The sequence below is a fragment of the Sceloporus occidentalis genome, unplaced genomic scaffold, assembly GCF_023333645.1.
Source record: "Sceloporus occidentalis isolate IW3139 unplaced genomic scaffold, rSceOcc1.0.p SCAF_6, whole genome shotgun sequence".
Lineage (NCBI taxonomy): Eukaryota > Metazoa > Chordata > Lepidosauria > Squamata > Phrynosomatidae > Sceloporus > Sceloporus occidentalis.
The window spans coordinates 65,327,808-65,349,230 of NW_028316986.1; the positions used below are offsets into that span (position 1 = coordinate 65,327,808).

General features: G+C 36.6%; 1 protein-coding gene across 5 annotated transcripts in view; it reads left to right on the forward strand.

The window, feature by feature from the left end:
• ARID4B (AT-rich interaction domain 4B) overlaps nucleotides 1-21,423 on the forward strand; it is a 107,564-nt gene that overhangs the window by 70,900 nt on the left and 15,241 nt on the right. For 3 of the 5 annotated variants that reach the window (XM_089529886.1, XM_089529888.1, XM_089529887.1), the window contains 2 exons: nucleotides 4,209-4,372; nucleotides 16,364-16,603. In XM_089529886.1, the coding sequence (XP_089386012.1) occupies nucleotides 4,209-4,372; nucleotides 16,364-16,603 (404 nt within the window). The remainder of the gene's footprint in view (nucleotides 1-4,208; nucleotides 4,373-16,363; nucleotides 16,604-21,423) is intronic. The other 2 variants (XM_089529889.1, XM_089529890.1) reach the window with 1 other exon arrangement.

Sequence of the window (21,423 nt, forward strand, 5' to 3'; positions counted from 1 at the left end):
ACAACAGCACCCCGGGTTCTTCTTCTCCAGCAAATATATACAGTGGCATACTGCTTGTGATACTGGAAGCAATATATAGCTGTCATGACTAGTAGCCATTGATGGCCTTATTCTTCATGAATTTGTCAAAACCAATATCAGTGATCAGCCATCTCTGTCTCTTGTAGTAGTGAATTCCCATTGTTTAACTATGTGCAGCATGAAAAATTAGTTCTTTTTGTCTCTAAATCTTCCCATTTAGCTTCTGTGAGTGACCTCACCTTTTGTTATTTTGTTAGAGGGACATGACTTTTCACTGTCTACTTTCTTCAGTCCAACTATATCTGTAACTTGCTTTTTCCCTAGTCTGAAAAGCCACAGACATTGTAACTATTCCTTCCGAGGTTTGACAAGAACATAACCCAGTGTTTTCAGTGTCGTCACACCATGGAATTGCAATTTATTTTTTATTACTTTCTTAATAATCACCAATGTAGAATTTTCCCCTTTCACAGCAGCCATACACTGGGTCAATATTATCAATGAGCTATCGGGCACAATTCTAAGACCTTTTTGTTGGTTAGTCACCACCAACTCAAATCCCATCAGTGTATATTTGGCTAAAATTCCCTCTGCCATAAATTTATTCACTTAAAATTTGCTTTCATTAAACCTCATTTTCATTTTAATTTACTCATGCTCATTTGAAAGTTCTTAGATCTGATGCAGTGTCAGGAGAAAGAGCCAGCATAGTATAATGGTTGAAGTGTTGGACTAGAACTCTAAAGATCAGGGTTTGATTCCCAACTCAGCCATGAAATCCACTGAGTGACTTTGGACAAATCACATTCTCTCAGTTTCAGAGGAAGGCAATGGCAAACCTCCATTGAACAAAACATGCCAAGAAAGCCCCATGGTAGGATCACCATAAGTTGGAAACGACTTGAAGGTACACAGCACACAAACACAGTGTCAGGAATCTATGAAGGGTGTTGTATCCTAGCAGTTGTCTCTTCAGACTGAAAACACGAGAGAGTAGATTTTTAAAATATGAAATTATTTGGGGGAGCATTGTATTAGATTTCATTAAAACTTTGCGGTTGCATTTCAAACCACCTGGACATTTATTCAAGTCACAAAATGATTATTTGATAATTACTTCAAGTAATGCTAATTATTGGAATAACTATGTCAGTACCAGCAGACTTCTTTTTAGAACAAAAAAGTTTGCCCTTCATCAGTACCTTCCACACACTGAAAGAACAGTCCAAGAATTATTCAAGAAAAAATGGATCCAGGCAGGTACATGCAAGAGATCCTGTGGAGTCCTTTTAAGTAGATTCCCAATTATGGTGAATCTATACCTTCAACAGAAGCAGATCTATTAGCAAGAAGTGGTCCAGACTGCAATATCACCCACAGATATAAAGGCCTAGAAAAAATGGGAACGTTCAGGAAAAAGTGGTTTCTCTCCATAATGTCAAAGGAGGAAGAAGTAATGTTTGGGGAAAAGTTGGGGAGCAGGAAATGTTATGACTTTTTTGTTTAGAATTGGATTAGTTTCAAAGCAGTGTTTTGTAGTAATGTTAATACAGTTCCTTCACTACTAAAAATCTATTTAATCAAAATAATGCTAATAATTATAATAACAATAATAATACTTATTTATTTATACAGTTCTCTTCAGCCAAGGCTATCAGAGCAGCTTACAATTTGTTAATTAGACATTTCCCTGCCCTCAGGCTTACAATCTAAAAAAGACAAGACACAAAAGGAGAAGGGAACGGCAGTGCGGAAGGGGAAAAGTCCAGCAGATCTGCTCTCCCTTGGAGGCCTGTTGGAGCTGGCTTGCCTTTCTCTTCTTCAAGATGGTGGATAGAAGGAGGGCTCTTCTTCTTTTCAGGCAAGGCCTGATGGAGCTGCCTTGCCTTTCTCTCCTTCAAAATGGTGGATAGTAGGAGAGCCTTCTTCTTTTCAGGCAAGGCCTAATGGAACTGCCTTGCCTTTCTCTCCTTCAAGATGGTGGATAGAAGGAGGGCCTTCTTCTTTTCTGGGAAGGCCTTGTATTATTATTAATGATTATTAAAGATGATAATTGCTGCTGTATTTAATTATGCACTAAACAAGTAGCACCCTTAGCTCTTGATATTTGAAAACAGCATCCAAATATTGCAGACCATCCTCAGGTATAGATTCTGATTTGTGACAATTATATTGCTCTTCCCATATACTATTATGGCCATTATACAGCCTGGCCTCTGAAATGCTTCTCACTTGTCTCATACAGTCATATTCCTCTTTTTTTTCTGTATCGAGTGAAAAAAGCATATGGATGTTTGAAAATACTAATGAAACTGATGGCCTGCTGAGTTCAGTGGGTCTTGTGCCCTCAAGTGAGCATACATAAGGTTGCAGGCTTCTGTCTTTGATTATATGGTATTTAAGAGTTCAGTGTAATTATATAGTTTAATTGAATTTTGAAGTGTTTTGCTACTGTATAATAATATTATACAGATGATTGTTTTCTGAGCTTTTACACATAGACACAAAAATATTTTACATCTTAATACCACGAGTGCACTTACACTTTAGAAATAACACACTTTTGACACCACTTTAATTGCTATGGCTCCATCCCATAGAATCCTGGGATTTGTAGTTTTCTGAGGCACTAACACTCTTGAATAAAGACCATGTAAAGCTATAAATCCCGGGATTCCATAGGATCGCGCTACAGTACTTAAAGTGATGTCAAAGTGTGTTATTTATACAGTGTAGATGCACCCTAACATAAGGCAGGATACAAACCGCCGCTTTGGGCGCTTCCCCACCGGCGCCATTTGCTCCGTGCGGGAGCTGCAGCAGCCAAACCGCGCGGCTCCCGCGCGGAGCAAAAAAGAAGCTCCATTTCGGAGCTTCTTCTTGCGGCGCACTGATGACGTCACGAAGCGCCGCTGGTGCATTCGCGACGTCATAGGCGCCGCGACACGTCTGGACGCTATGCGTCCAGTACGTAAAGATGGCAGCGCCCATGTGGAAGGGGCGCCGCCATCTTGTACGTATTGTATACGTACTAGGGTTAGGGGGGTGCGGAAGCACTGCCCCTTCCTAACCCTAGTACGTATACAATACGTACTATATGGCGGTGTGTATCCCGCCATTCTCTTTTTCAAAGTCCATATAAAAATCTTCCATTTTAAATTGGCAATACTGTTAGTTTTTATTTTCAACTTCTATTTTATTTCTGTTTTCCAATTGGCAAAGGTAGCATATGGGCCAAAATAAAGCTGCTTCAAGTCACTTTGGAGGTATGCTATTTAAATGATGTATGCATCCTAAGAGGCTGGAAGCTGTGCCAAAGCCACACGCCAATCCTGAGGACTGGAGTGCAGCTTTGACCCAGCTTCTGGCCTCTTAAGATGCGTGTGTCATTTAAACACCATGCCTCCAAAGTGACATGAAGCAGCTTTATTTTGGCCTGTCTATTCAGTCCCATATATTTTTATTTTTAAGGTTCGGCCCTGTACTCATTTATCTGGGAGTAAGCCCATTAAATTTAGGTGGACTTAATGAATAGGCAGCTTATTAGATGTGCTATTAGGGTGCAGTAGTTTAAAACTCCATATGTAACACTGGGCACATTATTCTTTTAATTTTTAAAAAGACATAAACCTACAGTGCAGTTGTGGTACATGATATATAATTCTTGTCTTATTCATAGGGCAATACAATAAAATTAGAGTTTAAGAGAAGGTATTGCATATAATTTTTGTTTGTTATTATCCAGAAAAAGGAAAACATGTTTTCTCTACGAGTTCAAAATGTCATGAAACCTTTCCATTTCTGCTCATAAAACAGGCTTAAATTTTATTCAGATCCTCTGACAGATGTGGGGCTGCTTGTGGGTATGTTTGCTACCTTGTTCTCCAAAAAGACAGGCTGCAATGCTGACCTCAAGCAGATTTACTTAACAATATGTATACCAACAGTTTATTCCTAGCAGCAAGGTTGCAGGGGAATAGTGTTCCTCCCCAATGTACCTGTTTTTGAAAGTGGTGAGACACTTGGAAAAACAGCCTTAATCAAGGACAGTTGTCCATCATACAGTATACATTGCACCAGTTGCTTCTTAGACACAACCAGTTAACATGAGTGATGCAGAAGCATTGTTTTGACCATTAACAATTTCGCTAATAATTGTGATTTTAGCAATGTTTTATTTCTCTTAGGGTAACAAAAAGGGTTCTCAGGAACCTCACGTTGATCAGGAAAAGGAATTAAGAATAAATAAAACAGATGATGAACCAAATATGCAATATAAAGATGATGAGAAGAGTGAAGACCCGGAGAATCAGGATGTCACTCTAGAAACTGAAGAGGGGGAGAAATCAAAGTAAGAACCTTTTATTTTCATCTTAATTACATGAATCAATACTGGGTTTCAAATCAGCATTAGCTTTGATTACCAAATGATTTAACGTTAAAAGAATTTATGGTCTTAAGATTTACAGTAAGGATTTCAATTCTGTTGGATACCGTTAGTCTATCTGTCCAGTTCACTTGAATACTTGTTCTAAAGTCTATATAGTAGTATGAGACCTTACCTTATTAATAGAAAATCAGAAGCAGTGAAAGGGAAAGGATGAAATACAAGGTAAATAAGAACACTGGAGTGACCAGGGCCTGTGGGGAGAGAAATGTGCTGAATTAGAAAACTGATAGAAAAAATATCTTGGGGAAAAATGTGTTGAGTGAAAACAAACATTTGGGGGTAAAATAGAGGGATTGATTTATGAAACAAAGAATATTCAGAGGTAAGTAGAGAAAAGAGTGTATGTAAGAATTAGAACCATGTGATCTCTATTGTAGAAAACGAAGTCAGGGAGAGTTGTTCTTTGGGTTCACATCTTAAGAGTGATAGCATGAGTGTAATGTTGGCAATGTCGTTGTGGATTACTCTTTGAATTTAGAACAGCTGGATTATGAGGGGATTAGGAAAGAAAGCTGTCTCAGCTGATTCCAGCAGAAAGAAAAAGAAATCTAGAAGTTTACTGCAGGTAAATATTTATAGGAGCCCTGATGGTGTAGTGGTTAAATGCCTGTACTGCAGCCACTCACAAACCACAAGGTTGTTAGTTCAATACAAGCCAGGGGCTCAGAATCAATTCAGGTTGGCATCCTTCCGAGGTCACTGAAATGAAGTACCCAGCTTGTTGGGGGCAATTAGCTTACACATAGTAAGTCACTTAGGGAGTGCTTAAGTGCATTGATAAGTGGTACTTGTTATTGCTATTGCTAAACTGACACTCTGTTATTTTACTGTCATGCAAAGCAACTACATCAGTGATATTTGTTGAAGTACCTGACAAACAGTTGCATTGGTTCTGCTGGAGCTCCCCCTGCTTCTTTTGAGAATGGTGTTAAATATCTGCATTATTGGTTCCCAGTCTCTGGATCACTAAAGTGTGTTAGAATCCAATTTCCAAAATCCCTCACCACTGGTCCCACCATTGGCTATGATTTTCAGGACTGGAAGTCCAGCAACATTGAAAGGCCCAAGTTTGGGACCCACTGATTGATATGAAGTTGTTGATTTGCTATTCCACCTCTATAATAAGCACTGTAGTGATTTCAGTCTGGATATCATCATATACATGTGGCTGAATTCAATTTTGGCTTCAGTCTTGGTGGGGGGGGGGGACAGGTCTGTCTGAAAGACTGATACCCAAGCATTAATAAACATATAGGTACCTTTTAGGCAGAAGGATAGTTGAATAATTGATTTTATTCAAAACAAATGAAGTTACTGACTTTTAAAAATTCAAATTTGTATGTATAATATTGACATTGGTTTGCTGTGTTTCATATTAAAAAGAGTTTATTGCATTTTGATACTAAAACTTGGATGCTTATTTATTTTGAATTTATCTTTCTGGCATTTATTTTGTAAGGAGAGGGAAGAGAAGGAGAATTTTTGATCTGAATGTATAGATTTTTTTTTTTTTTACTTCAGATTTCAGAATTTGTTACTTATGACTTTCTTATACCATAGTTTGTGCCTGTCTAGGTTTCTGTATTTGACTAGTAAAAATTATGTTTGGTATTACCTGTTAAGTGTTATATGTTTTCTGGTGTTTTGTTGTTGGAGACTTGGGGCTGGGTTGTACCAGAAGACTTCTAGGAATGAAGTGAAACTAAGAAAGAGAAGTCATTCAAGAATGCAACTAAAATAGAACATACTTGAGGAGCACCTTGGGAAATTCTGTAGGAGGGACATGAAATGTTTTTACTGAGGAAACAACCATAACATTTAATGCATGTTGTGTGTATTTGCCTTCAAGTTGCTTGTTGACTTAAGGCGTCCCCATGAATTTCATAGGGTTTTCTTAGACAAGGAATAATTAGAGATGGTTTTGCCAGTTCCTTCCTCTGAAATATAGGCTAAAGCAGCTGGTATTCTTTGGTGGTTTCCCATCCATGGTATTGTCCCATTAAAATGCAGCAGTCAATAGATGTCTGTTTATTTGATTGAGTTGTAGTTCCTCCTGTATTCCTACTTCCTTTTGTTGTTTGTGGGATGAGCAAGCCATGGTTCAAGGCCTGATGTTTCTTTAATATTCTTATGTATAGTAAAGGTTCTGTTTATGGTATGTGCTTATGTATAGCAAAGGGTCTGTAATAGCTAATGTGTTTTTTATATATATATATATATATACACACACACACACACACACACACACACTCAGTTATCATAGTTAACCACTGGAAACAAAACTTGATCTATATGATAGCAATGTAAGTTTGGGTTGCCACTCCCTTAATTTTAGGCAAAGGGACAAAGGAATGCCTCAGTCAGGAACATTCCTCTGTGTGATTTTTACATGGTAAAGGTAGTCCCTTGACATGAATGTCTAGTAATAATCGACTGTAGGGGGCAGTGCTCATCTCTGTTACTAAGCCAAAGAGCCAGCATTGTCCAGAGATGACTTCGGTGGCCAGCATGACTGCACTGAACACTGTTACCTTCCCACCAAAGTGGTACCTATTTATCTACTTGTATTTGCAGGCTTTCAAGCTGCTAGGTTGGCAGAAGCTGGGACCAGTGACTGTAGCTCACCCCATCAGGACTCAAACTGCCAACCTTCCGATTGTCAGAATTGGCATCTTAACCACTAAGCCACTGCAGTAGTCATGATAGAAAAAAGATTTTGTATCTGTTAATGTTTCTATATGGAACAGATCTTTTTACATCTGAAGCATTTAATGATCTGTAGCAATCCTGTTTCATAGCCTAGAAGGCATTAGAAATTTGCATTTGAGTTTACAGTCTTGCATTGTTAATGTTTTGGGTTTTTTTTTGCTTCAAGATACGCATCACTGATTGTACTGTATCGGTTTCATGGCCTGAGATCATTCCTAATACTATGCATTATTGTCACAGTGGCTTTCAGTCAGTTTAAAATGTCCTGAATTACAGCATGTTATACACAAAATAGAAAAATCTAGGGTACAGAGATTCTGTTTGGGTTCTATAACTATCATACTGTTGAGGAACAAGAGCAGACACATTAAGCTTTTGTGTCTGTATTTATCACAATCACAGTGAGGTGTTTTTACAGTCCAGATCAGCAGACTAAGAACTTTTAGCCAAAGGTAGTACAACAGTATAGGAGCACAGGACCATAAAGAGCCCCTTTGTTCTTCTAGCCTGCTATTGTCAATTCTGACTAGCAGCAGCAGTTCAGGGCTTCAGGCAGGATTCTTTCCCAGTCCTACCTGAAGATCTCTGCTATTTCCTGTTGATTTTCTATCTAAGAACTAACACAGACTTCCCTGTGGTTGCTCCCACTCTCCATCATGTATAGGATTGCTTCAGTACAGAAATCCAAGTTCTAGTAGAAAAACAGAAGAAAGCTTTATTCAGAAATCAAACATGTTCACAGCAGATTCATGTTCTCTGGACTAGAAGTAGTGTGCTTGTTGTGTGCTTTCACATTGTTTCCGACTTATGGAGACCCAAAGGCAAACCTATCACAGCGTTTTCTTGACAAGTTTCTTCAAAGGAGGTTTGCGATTGCCATCCTCTGAGGAGAGTGTGACTTGCCCAACATCACCCAATGGGTTTCATGGCTGAGTAGGGATTCAAAACCTGGTCTCCAGAGTTGTACACCTTGCTGGTTCCAAATGGCAGTTACAGAGCATAGTAAAACACATAGCATTTCAAATTTTGAGCAGACTTATACAACATTTGCTCATACAACAAAACACCCTTTCCCTTTCCCAGAATTGCCCTTCCTTCCATCCCCATGTCAGCCATTCTTATGGGACTGGCTTTGAAATGTCCAGTGCGATCTCTGCTCCCAACTCATCTGCTTGTTAACCACCCCAAGGAATGTAAACTGCCAGCATCATCCATTTAAACACTGTAAGCATGTAAAGTCTATAAGCACCTGGGGCCCGAAGCAGACGGGCCAAATAAAGCGGCTTCTGGCCATTTCAGGTGTGGTATGCCCCCAAAATGAAGCTGCCAGGAAAAAGAGTGTCAAAAAGCTGCTCCTGCTGGTAGCATGTTTGGAACTGTGGTAGCAGCCAGCTTCAGAACTACGGTGTCCGATTCCTGGGGTCCCAGAGCAATCAGGACAGGAGCAGCCACTGCTCGCTCCTTTTGCCCATCTGCTTCACCTCTATGGCAGGAAATCTGAGATTCAGATTCCCTTGTATGGGAGGCTGGGCTGGCACCCTCCTTATTCTTCTTTTGCCAGGAAGCAGAGAAAGATCTTTTTGTTCAAACAGGCTTTTAAGGAGTAACAGCTCACAGGGAACATTTTATTTGGTTGATGTGTTTTTCATGATTTTATGCTTCATATTTCTATTATTTTAACGTAATCTTAATTACGTCTTAAATTTTATTGCTCAGGATTTAGTTGATTGATCATTTATTTATTTATTTTTGTGAGCTGCCTTGGCTCGCACCCTGGGAGAAAGGTGACACAGAAATGAAATCATTAAATAATAGAAATAAATAAGTATGTCTGACCCTGCTTTGCTTCTGAAAACAGATGAGATTGATTGTACATGGGGTGGTGTGATGGTCAGTATAAAATAGCTGTTGTGGAATTTTCAGTGGGTTTTGGTCATTGAGATCATGAGTGCCATTTTTGTATGGGTTTTATGATCTTCTGATGCAGTTTTGGGAGGTAGGACCTCAAATATGTGAACAGTTCAGCTTCTGGTTCATGACTTAGATCCATTATATGAAAGGGGCTAGTCTTTCTTTTTGGGCAAGTAATACTGGATTCTGAAGTGATTATGGTGTTCCTCTTGTTCTGTGGAATAACATGAAAGTAATATGGTAAAAACTAGTTGTTCATGTCCATGTTTCGTTAGTATAGAATCACGCTTTGTGGACATATTGATTAACATAGCATGCTAAGATAGCAAAGAGAACTGTGGCTACTTGTTATTTTGTTATAGTGAAGTACATTTAACATTGTGTGATATAAAAGGAGATGTTCTTTTGCTGTCTTTAATCATTCTAAAACTTACATTGATGTTTATGGTTATTGCAAAAGTTTTAAAATTATGTTTATATACAGATTCAGTATGTTTATATCAGATTCAGTACTTGTATTCTGGATGTTTTGATCCCCCCCCCCCTCCCCGGTTTCACTAATCTTTGTTAAATTCTAGCATGCCAGAAGTTTGATTATGACCCGTAGGTTTTCTTTAGTCTATATTTTGGTGAATATATGAATGTTTGTTTGTTTATGAATGGTGCCTGTCCCCTCCCAGAGAGTAGACTTCTTTTTTTTTATTGAAAAAGAAATAAATAAAATACCAAACAAACACATTTCACATTGAGAGTAGACCTCTAATGCTTTTTAATCTGTATCTTACTCCTGTGAATAATGGGATACTGTAATGTTTAGACAGAAAATTAGAAATTAAAATCTAAGGGTTATAACTGTTTACTAACAGTGTTAGGAACAATTCTATGAAGCAATAATTGAAACCCATAGAATATTTAAAAGAAATATTAGACATAATTAATTAAATAGTATTGTGATCGTTCTTTCAGAAGTGCTTCTTTTTTGAGATTAGTTGTGCTGTACAAGCATCAAAGTAAATTATTTGAGTGCAGTTAGTTAACTTTTTAGTAATTAGGAATAGTTTGCATTCCTATACATATTTTATAAACACTACTTTTAGAAGATGTGCAGTGCCCAAAAGCTGAATCTGTTTCATTGTGCTCTCTTACTTCCCATGGGGTAGAGTGAAACTGTAGGAAACATCTCAGTGCTATTTAGTCATTCTGTGATAACATGTTACTTTTAGGAGTAGTACTGGTTCCCTGCAACCATAGCATGCAAATTGAAAACCAGCCTTATTTTTGTCATGCCTTCTAATGTCTGCTGTATGGAATTCTTTCTTCCTTATTATTCTTAGCCATGTTATATTCATGCAGATATTATGATTAAGGCTACATAGGTTTATAACCCCGTTCAGATTAGTGCAAACTCTGTTTATTTAGCATCATTTAGTCATAATAGTGTTATTTGCCAGTGTGGCTAACTCTGACAAAAAGAAGGAATTAATATTGATCAAAGGGAAAAAGAGATTTCATTTTCCAGAGACTGGCTTCTGGATCATAATTTGAATTTATTATTACAGGTGCCAGAAATAGGTCTTTACTTTTGGACAGGGGGAGTAATAAAGGATTATGCATTCTAAATTGATCATATGGTTTTTCTTGTTTTTCTACACAGTCAGAGAAGATTTATTCTTTTCTTCATTCGTGTGTTCTGTAAATATTTGGGAGTGGGATGCCTTTTTACTGCGTACTCATCTGCTTGTGTTTTATCTTCCTGATCCTGGATCTGTCTTTCCCACTACCATTGGATAGTACTCCCTTTCTCCAGTGAGGGCATTCTCTCTTTCTTCGTACAAATTTACCATAGTGCATTGCAACATTACTTGTTATGGCCAATGTCATTTTTAAAATCTGAAACAGATACTGCATACAGTTCCTATACTGCTGTGTTTTTTGTTACTCTTCAGAATATAGGGTGAGAGCTGGAGTTGTGCTGTAAGCATTCGTGAAGCAAATACATTTTGAGTAGGAAACAGGAAAAAACAATCTGCATTTTGAATTAAGTCATCCTTTCATTTTATATACAAAAATATGCTTCAGGTATAGGTTTGTGCTGGATTTTGATTGTTTAAATTAAAAGTACTTCAGTTTATTTATAGTTTCAGAAAGAAATATAATTACAGATCTGTAATTAAAACAGTATTTTCAATTGCATAGAGGTGTAGTGGTCATTGTCATTGTCTTGTACCTAGATTGTCTTAGAATTTAATGTGTTCTGTCCTAGCAGTACCATGTAGAAATGTGTAATTTAGATACAAATCCTTCAAGTTTAAACATGTCTGTTACTTGCTATCCTCTGTGGTATGGTTCCAGGAACCCCAATGGATTGCAAATTCCATGGATGCTCAAGTCCCATTAAATACAGTGGCATAGTAAAATGGTGGCCCTTATATAAAATGGCAAAATCAAGGTGTGCTATTTGGAATTTATACTGTTTTTAAAAATATTTTCAAATCATGAATCCGTGGATAAAAAATTTATGTTTACGAAGGGCTAACTGTACTATGAACAAAAAAAAAACTCTGTTTCAGAAAACATTTCTCGTAGTCACATTTACAGATCACATTGAGTACTACAAGTGACAGAATAGTTTGAGTTGTCCTTATCCAGAATTCCAAAATACTCCAAAATCGTCCACATGGGCAGCTGAGGTAGTGACTCCTTAGCTTTCTGATAGTTCAGTGTACAGCATTTTATTTCATGCATAAAATTATTTAAAATACTGTGAATAAAATTACCTTCAGTCTACAGTATGTGTATAAACTTTATATGAAATATAAATTAATTTCATATTTGGAGTTGGATTTCATCTCCAAAATTTCATTATGTGTACGCAAATATTCCAAAATCTGTAATCCACAACACTTCTGGTCCCAAGCAATTCGGAAAAGGGAGACTCAACTTATAGTAAATGGGACAACATTGTGATTAGTTCCCCTGATTACAGTTCCTCTGATTTCTCCCAAATACTTCTGAAAGTTGAGCTGTTGAATATTATCTTAGTATGAACAAAAGAAACTTCATGGGAAACATTATACTATTCTCACAGTGAATTCTAGTGCAAATATAAAGAAATGAGACATGTACATCCTTCTGATATACCAGGGATTAAAGTACTTCAGTTCATGTACATTGATTTATCTAGGATTTGAGTATTATTATTTGTTTATTTCTTTGGAGTGTACTCTTGGAGACTTGCAAAAGGCATTAAGATACAAATTATCTGATTAAATTCTTATTATGGAGAATGGTTGCTAATACAGATATAGCAGCCTAATTTGAAATTTATAGGCTGATTTACACTATAGAGGGATCCAATGGCATTTGATATTGTTGTTCTTTCAAATGTAAATGGAATGCACACCTTCATATTATTTTAACTAATATTCAGATCAGTCTTTTTACAAGATGTACATTTATGATCATCAAGCATATATCTACTTTCTGTCAGTATGTTAATGTAATTGCTATCTTTTTTGTTGCTGCCTGATTTCTTTCCTTTTCCTTTTCTGAAAGTTGACGTTTCTGTTCTTTGAGATTTAATTGCTTAAAAGGTTGAGGTAGTTTATATGTGAGAACTACTTACATCCTCATCCTGACTTGTCATCTTATTGATGTATTTTGGATTCTTGAGCTTTAATGCTCTGGACCTTTAGTTGTCTGCTTTAACAACACAGCTATTACTGTACTACCATTCAACGAAAACCTTGATACTACTGCAGTTTTGTGAAACGTATGTAAAAGCTTATAGGTGTCATCTACTATACAGATATATCTTGTATTAGGTTTACCAGAACTGGAATACAAGAAATCTAACATTTGCCTGTATAAACACATGGCAAAGTAAGCTTTTCCAAAGGCACACTGGGCTACCTTGGCTACAGTTTTTCTAAGGATGTTTGCTTCATGGTGTTCAGTGCTTTGCTTCTTATCTGTAAAGCAAGATTTTTTCATCTAGGAATAGACATCTGTGGTCATCTTAGTACAACTCCCCCCAAAAACAAAAAAACAAACAAACAAACACGATTGGAACCTACACAGGCATGTATTCTTGACAGGTCTGCTGTTCCTGAAGTGATTATCTTTGACTTGAATTACATCTGTATTATCTTCCATCTGTGACTGCAAATATTGCATCACAATTTTTAAATATCAAAATTATCTCTTACTTCTTTGTGCTTCCTGGTAATTGCTTCCAGAAGATGTTACACCCTGCTATGAGGATTTAAGGATACTTTCTTTTGCTTTTAATCTTGAGCTTTCACATTTCCATAATTTTTGGAAACTTTTTTTCTTTTTCCTTTCTGCAACACAGAAAGTTAGAAACCCACTTTAAAAAGAAAAGGGAGAGAATTTAATAATACTAATGGGACACATAATTGTTGTATTGTGACTTTTTATGATTTTTTTTTAAAAATGCGGTAGGCCCACTTTAAATTTGTGAGATCCTTTTTTATCCCAGGATCCACTAACCAAAGCCAAGTATTTATTTTATTATTTATTTCATTTATTTCATTTCATGCCACCATTCTCCCAAAAAGGGACCCAAGGTTGCTCACAAGACAAAACACTTTTAAAAAGTTTACAATCTTAAAAAAGTTAGAATAGTCCAGTTAAAGTGCTGTCTGTTGTAGTTTCGTGGACGTAGATAGAACTAAGGGAAAATTAAGGATATCTTAACATATGCATGGCACTGACATTTCTTTTTATTCCCTGGAGTGAGCTTTTAACCTTTACACACACACATGCACACGCACACACACACACAAACACAACCACTTCTGGACCCTTTTTTGTTGGTTTTTGCTTTTGTTTCAGCAGCCAAAGCTGAGAAGAACTTTAGTTGTTGATATTCTTCAGTAGCTAAAAGTAAGAAACTGGTACTCACCTTGAGATCTACAGTAGGTCTTGACCTATCTTTTATTTTCCCCTGATCTAAGCAATAACAATTTATTATATTGTTATTAGTATAGTATAGTTCTGTAATATAATCGAAAGAATAGGACTATCTGTCTAATAGGATCTCATTCATCATTGTAAACAAACACAAAGAATCTAATGGCACCTTAAAGACTTATTTGATATAAACCTCTGTGTACTGCCCAGAGGCCTGATGGTGCTACGTCTTCAAGTTGACTATACTCCATGAAGCTTACTCTGAATAAAAATTGTCATCCTTTAAGGCACTAGGCTGTTGAATTGCTGCAACTGAGGAACACGACTGTAATCCTCTGGAGATTCATCTGTGCTACCTTACATTGAATATATTCAATTGGCTATGTGTTGAAGACATGGGTGATGTAAGCTGATTAGAAAGAGATAGGGGAAAGATTAAAGTTGCAATCCAGAAACGGTTAATGCAGCCCTTTTAGACCCTCTCCCCAGAAAATCCCCTAAAACTTCCAGTGGCCATTGACATCGAGAATCACATGCACATCAAAGTCACAGTTCTTTATTTGACCATATTCTCTTTTCACTGCTCCATGTCTCTGCTAATAGCAAATTAATTTTGAGATGATCATTTGGTGTAGCACTGTATAGAGTGTGAGATACTGTAAATGCTCGATGAGCCCCAAATTTCTTTTGCACCACAAAAAAGATACTTTTAGAATGTGGTTATAGCAGGCAGTGAAATAGGTTGTCTCATTGACAGCTTTAACTGAACTGAAACATTGAGGTTTGCTTTTGTTGTTTGGGGGAGAATGATCCCTTTTTGTGATAGAAACAAGTCTGTATTACTATGAATTTAAATCACTGAGCATTTTGAGGTGGGTGAGAATAGACTGAATTTCCTTATATGAGAAAAGTAATCTAAAAATCAAAGTTTAGATTTTATACTGCTATGGTGGACTCTCAAATGTCCTTGTAATCTCTTCACAAACACTTTGCTGTTTTGTTTTGTTTTTTATTTGAATTTTGTCTTTAAATAATGTGTAGCTATTAATCATAGCTGTTTCTAACAAATTATGAAGTAAATATTTTGCAAAATTCAATTTATAATTAGTGCTGAATTACTAGGTTCAGGTTGCAGAGGACAAATATGCACAATGCAGGAATACTGCATGTGTAAGTGGAGTTTTTCTACCTTTTCTAGTCACAACTGTTTCCATTGGTTTAAAGACAAATTGGTGTTTATGTCAAAAAGAACAGCAGAAACTGCTGTGATAAAACAACTCTGAAACCTATAGCTGCACCTGTGTTTCAGGCTAACCTAGCTTGTTCCATCTTTGCATTGTGTTTTGGGTATTAAAGAAATAAATTGCTTCTTCAAAATTTGAGACTAAATTCAGTGGGAAATATGGCAACCACCTCATCAAGCTGCTTATGTGAGAAATACCTTGTTTTTCAAAAAGGTGAAAACCTGATAGGTATTAGATTGCATGCTTACTTGAAAGCTTTTGCCATAAATTAAATATTTCTGCATTTCAGCCATAATCCAAAGAGCTATTTAAAAATACCCAAGGGTTACATGTTCCCATTCAGATGGTTTATTTTTTCTTTTAGCTACATACGCGTGGCTCATGCTCTCTCTCTCACACACACATAATACCATATCACATACCACCTTAGAAACCCCCTTTCCTAAAAGATGTACATGAGGCTTGAGGTGCTGCAGCTTGAAAAATTCTAGCCCAAAGTCTCTGAGCGCACCGAGGTAAATGTACAGCTTTTTGAAGTGAAGCCTTAGCAACTAAGAAGTGTATGTTTTCGGATCAATTCTTCACCAGTTCATTTACAGCAACAAAACAGACCACAAATGTATATATTAATATATATCACATAGTGAAGTCTATTCATTGTATAAAGCACACACTGAAAATATGAGGGCAGATAATATCTGTACTGAGAAATAGTAATCTAAGATGGGGTCAAATAAGATACTTAAGATAGATGTAAACTGCTCCAGTAGAATCTTGGCAAATAAATGCATCTTTAGTCTTCACAGATGGTAGTAGACATTTTTCATTAAATCAACTCATCCTTTTAAATCTTCTGTTCATTTTAAAACATCTTTCTGTCTCTATTCTGGTTGCTTGGCTATATTCTTGTCAGTTGAAAATACTAATTAAAAATGATCATCCTTAAGGGATTTCATATATATACATATAATATATATATGGAGCCTGCTGTTCTTCACCCTCTGTGCATCCACAATATTAATCAGTATATGCCATTTGGCGCTGAACATTTTTTCAATATTTTTATTAACTGACATTTTTTAAACCTTTCAAGCGATGGCACCATTAAAGAGGAAGATGAAGAAGAAGAAGAAGAAGCAGAAGAAGAGGAGGAAGAAGAGGAAGATGGCAACAATGAGGAAGAAGAATTTGAATGTTATCCACCTGGCATGAAAGTCCAAGTGCGGTATGGACGAGGGAAAAATCAAAAAATGTATGAAGCTAGTATTAAAGAATCTGATATTGAAGGTGGAGAAGTCCTTTACTTGGTGCACTACTGCGGATGGAATGTGAGGTAATTGAGATTTAGCTAGTGATTACTTCCTTAAAATTACTTCTAAAATACACGTGTGTATTATAAAACACACTGAATATTGAATTTTTTCAATATCTCTGCTCTATGAAGATCATTGTATTGTATAAAATTATTTATTTAATAGAATAAAACCACAGCAACTCAGTAATAAATAGCTCAAGCACAATAATCTTGTTCTTATGACTCAGCTTTGCTCTCAGATAATGAAATAAAATGTGTAGACCCTTTGTTCTGCTCAGTAATGTAATGTCTCTACACATTGCTCAAAATCCAGCATGAAAATCCAGCATACATTTTTTACAAGAAGTAGAGGTGAAGTGAGGTGTGGCTTCATCTGGAAAATGGAGTTCTTTCTGGACTATTGCATGCAAGAAGCTATAGTTCATATTCAGCATTAAACCAGATGACCAGGCTTTCTGAGCATCCAGAAATCTTATGTGCATTTTGTGGACAGCGAATACCAGTCTTTCACTTGGACAGATCTGGTTTCTTCTTGTAGCCATATATTTCTGAAGAAGATTCATCTTGGCATCCCTTGTGTTTTTGTTTTTGTGTCTGAGCATCTTCCTATTAGTATGGCTTGATGCCATAATTTAGTGCTTTTAGGAAGTGGTGCGTTTGGTATTTTGCCAAAAGGATTCTTCCCATTAATCTTCTTTTATGCCATTAAGTGCATTTTCTATTCTGTGCAGTTGCAATATTGCTGTCTCCTCAGGCCCTTTCAAAAGTTTGTTTTATGACTATGTGCTTTGCAAAGTCTTCTGTAACAGAGCCCATATTTCTCATTAATACTCACATGGAATCCTCATCATCTTTGCTTGCCATTTGGATCTGCATTACTTTTATAGTAACCTTTGTCTAAGAAGGTTGGAGAGAAGCCATGGTAGACTTCTGTATTGTTGGCAGAGGCAGCCTACATGAGTCATAAGTTGAAAAACACTGTCATTCTAGCATCTGTTTTCATAAAGGAACTATTTTCGATGAAGTTGTTATTAATCAAATAAGTAAAAGGCTGATATGGAAGATTCTGGATTTTAGGCTTTTAAAAATATTGTTTCTTTAACTGTTGTTTTACTCAATACATTTTTAATCCAAGTGGAGTACATAGTGCAAATAATGACATCTTCAAGTTTATGTTAGATTATAAATTACAAATATACAACATATCACTTGTATATGCCTATAGTGGACTTGCATAAAGCATTTGATTTTGTCCTGCTTTGATTTCCTTTGGAAAGAAACAAGTGTGCATTTTAGACTTCTGGAAGGCTTGTATATTTTAGACTATTACTAAAATAGCACTATTATTTTATCCTTGCGTTAGGATGAAGTTGAAATTTAAGCTCAGTTTTACAGATTTTCCTTGTTTGCTTACTTATGGAAGAAAAGGCATTGTATAGGGCAGTGATGGTGAACCTTTTCAAGGCCGAGTGCCCAAACTGCAACCCAAAACCGTGTCATAGGTTCGCCATCACTGGTATAGGGCTAGCTGAATTTTCAGAATAATTTATAGGTCAATAATGAGGATGTAAGAATGGCTGTAGTGAAATTTGGTATAGTACAAAAACTAGGATATAAAAAAATGATTGTAGTTGAGCCCAGATTGGTGTAAAAAGTTTGAAAAGTCAGATTTGTGAGCATTTTATACTTTAATTGTGGCTTTTGTTGTTTCCCGTTGAACATAAAATGTATTCCTAGCTTGATTGATTGGGATAATAGTTTAATAGAGTGTTTTCAGAATCCTCTAAATTTACATGTTATTTCTTTACGTTCTGGAATTTAACTGAATCTCTATTACAAATGTTTAACTTAGAAGTGTGATGCTTTGAGATGTTGTACTCGATAGTGTATGTAGCCTTCAAGTATAAAGACAGTGTGGTTCCAATTTAAATTCCCTATGTTGTAATGCTAGAGCCTCTACAAGTACTGCAAGTCTTAAATCAGGGATGGGCAATGTTGGCCTTCCACGTGGGTTTTTGTTTTTTTTGTTTGTTTTTAGCTTACAATTCCCTCATGACTGTCTATGCTAGCTAAGGATAGTGGGAGTTGTAGGTTTCCCCAACCTGTGCCCTAAATCTGTAACCTGGCCTTCTTAGTGATGGCTTTCAAGAATGGAGTAGAACTTATCATCCTGATATCTAGGCAGACAATGCCTAGATATTGTGAGAGGGAGAGAAATAAGGAGAGGGGAACAGAGATCGTTTTGGTGGTTATATTTGGCAAAATATATTATTTGATTATGAAGCTTCCTAATTAAACACATTGTTATGGTTCTTTGTGTTCTTCCCACTTTACACCAGCATATAATGAAGTAGGCTGCATATGTTGTTCAATTTATAATGGATTGTGCATGCCTCACAGCTGGTAGAAGTATTTGTATAATCACTCTAATTATACAGTATAAGTTAGGAAAATTGTAACTGTATCGTAATTGCTTTACTGTTTGGGTTCTACCCTGTTCACCAAATAGAGTATACAAGTTTATTGAATATTGATACGTACTCTGAAGTTTAAGGGTAGGAAACCATTTTTTGACTAAAATTTTCTAGACTGAATGGGTGAACGTCTTTTATAATTCTGGACTTTAACACTCTTTAAGACTACCATACAGGAATATGTAGTCATTTTAAGAGATGGCAGTGAATATATTCTTAGTAACTGGAGTAGCTTTGAGAAGGAAGCTTTTATTCTGTAAATGAAATGTTCTCCTAATCTTCTATGTTGGAATTATTGAAAAGAGAAAATCACCCTGATTCATGGCCTAGTTCTATACCTTTTTTCTATGTGGGAGAAAGTGCCCTCTTTTTGTTTAGGGCAACATTTAACACACTAACATTTACTTTTCCTGCTCTGTACTGAATATCAGGTCAGTTTAATTTTATTTCCCAAGTGGGACATGTAAGTAAGTACAAGTGAGATGTTTACATTTTTCAAGTTAAACACTTCATTATTCATTGAATATTACTTTATCCATTGTATCAGAATTGGCTCAAAATCCTCCTCCCTCTTCTACTTCAGGCTTAAACTGAATATCATAGAATATACTGATGAGTCATTGATTGACTTACATCCAGAAGATACCCACTAGTCACTAGCAACTAGTGCCCCCTCCCCTGCCTCCATGCCACCCAGAAGAAATTTCTAAGCCCCCGAAATACAGTTTTAGGGGAGTGCATTGGATTTGCGGAGAGGGGATTTTTCCTGCCAGTTCTAATGAAAGAAGCAATGGAGACTCACCCAACTGGATCCCAACCACTGAAAGAAAAAGTTTAATATCTTTGAGTTTAAAGTTGAGTGTCTCTTATAGATAAAGTCAATTTACTCTCTTTCAAGGTTGTCTGTCACTTACTGTATCTTCAAGTGATTGAGATAAAATCGGAGCAGTTTAATTAAATAAATAATGAGTAGTAGATTAGGCGACAGTAGAGGCTTAAATACCCTAAAGGCACCAAGTTCCATCTGATCTTGGAAACTAAACAGGGTCAGCCCTGGCTAGTCTTGGATGGGAGACTGCCAAGGAATACCTGGTGCTGCAGCCTATATTTCAAAGTAAAGAACTGGCAAAAACCACCACTGAGTATTTCTTGCCTAAGAAAACCCTTATGAAATTCATGGAGTTGTCATAAGTCAACAGGCGACTTGAAGGCGCATACACACACACACACACACACACACACAGAGAGAGAGAGAGAGAGAGAGGACAGTTACTGTTCTAGTTTATGACATCTAACTGTCTTGATCGTTCATATACAAAGTCCTGGAATATTCAGTTTTATTCTAATTGTGATTTTAGTTGTGATAAAGGCTAGGATGACCACCAGAGCCACCCCATTGCTGATGAGCAGAGAGGAAAGTGATCTCTGAATCTGCAACAGATTGTCCTCAAGAACTATTAAACTGACACAGAGTATAACAGTTTTTTCCACTTAATTGAAAGTATATTATCTACCTCCTCATGAGCAAGTCAGCACGAGAACAGTTTGCCACTGTACATGTTAGATTTTAAAAACATTTACCTAAAAATAAAAACTAGATGCAACAAACAGTCATACTCAAGTCACATCCTTGAGCCCCTATATTGGAAGAAAGGCGGGATATAAGAAACTAAAATAATAATAAAAATAATACTTATCAGAGGGCCAGGATTGCCCATAGCTCCTTGTCAAGCATACAATCAGTATCAAATATAATCAGTCTGCAGTGTGCAAGATGGCTCTTAGTATTTTATTCACAGTTCAAATTGAGCACATTTTCTTTACATTTCAGTAAGTCTGCTTAGCACATGCATAGATGGTGACTCGGATTGCTGATATGTATTGCTAAATGTATGTAATAAGTACAGATACTTCATAAGCTTTATGTTTAATGAACTAGTATGTGACCTATAAGGAGTCCTACATTTTCCTAATTTTTTTAAAAAAGAGTAGAACCAGCATGGTGTAGTGATTTAAGCATTGGACTAAGACTCTGGAGACCAATGTGCAAATATCCACTCAGCCATGGAAACCCACTAGGTGACTTTGGGCAAGTCACACTCTCTCAGCCTCAGCAGGAGGCAAAAGCAAACCTCCTCTGAACAAATATTGCCAAAAAACCCCGACAAGGGACATCTTAAGTTGGAAACAACAAATGCACACAAGAACAACAAATGCAATATGTTCTCAATTAATGTGCTGTTTATGTTCTAAATAGAAAAATTCTAGCATCTTTGGTAAATGAACTTGTTTATATTAAGATGATTGTGCCATTGTTTGGTATTTTACATGGAAAAACTGCTAGGAAGAAGGGTAGTTGGCATG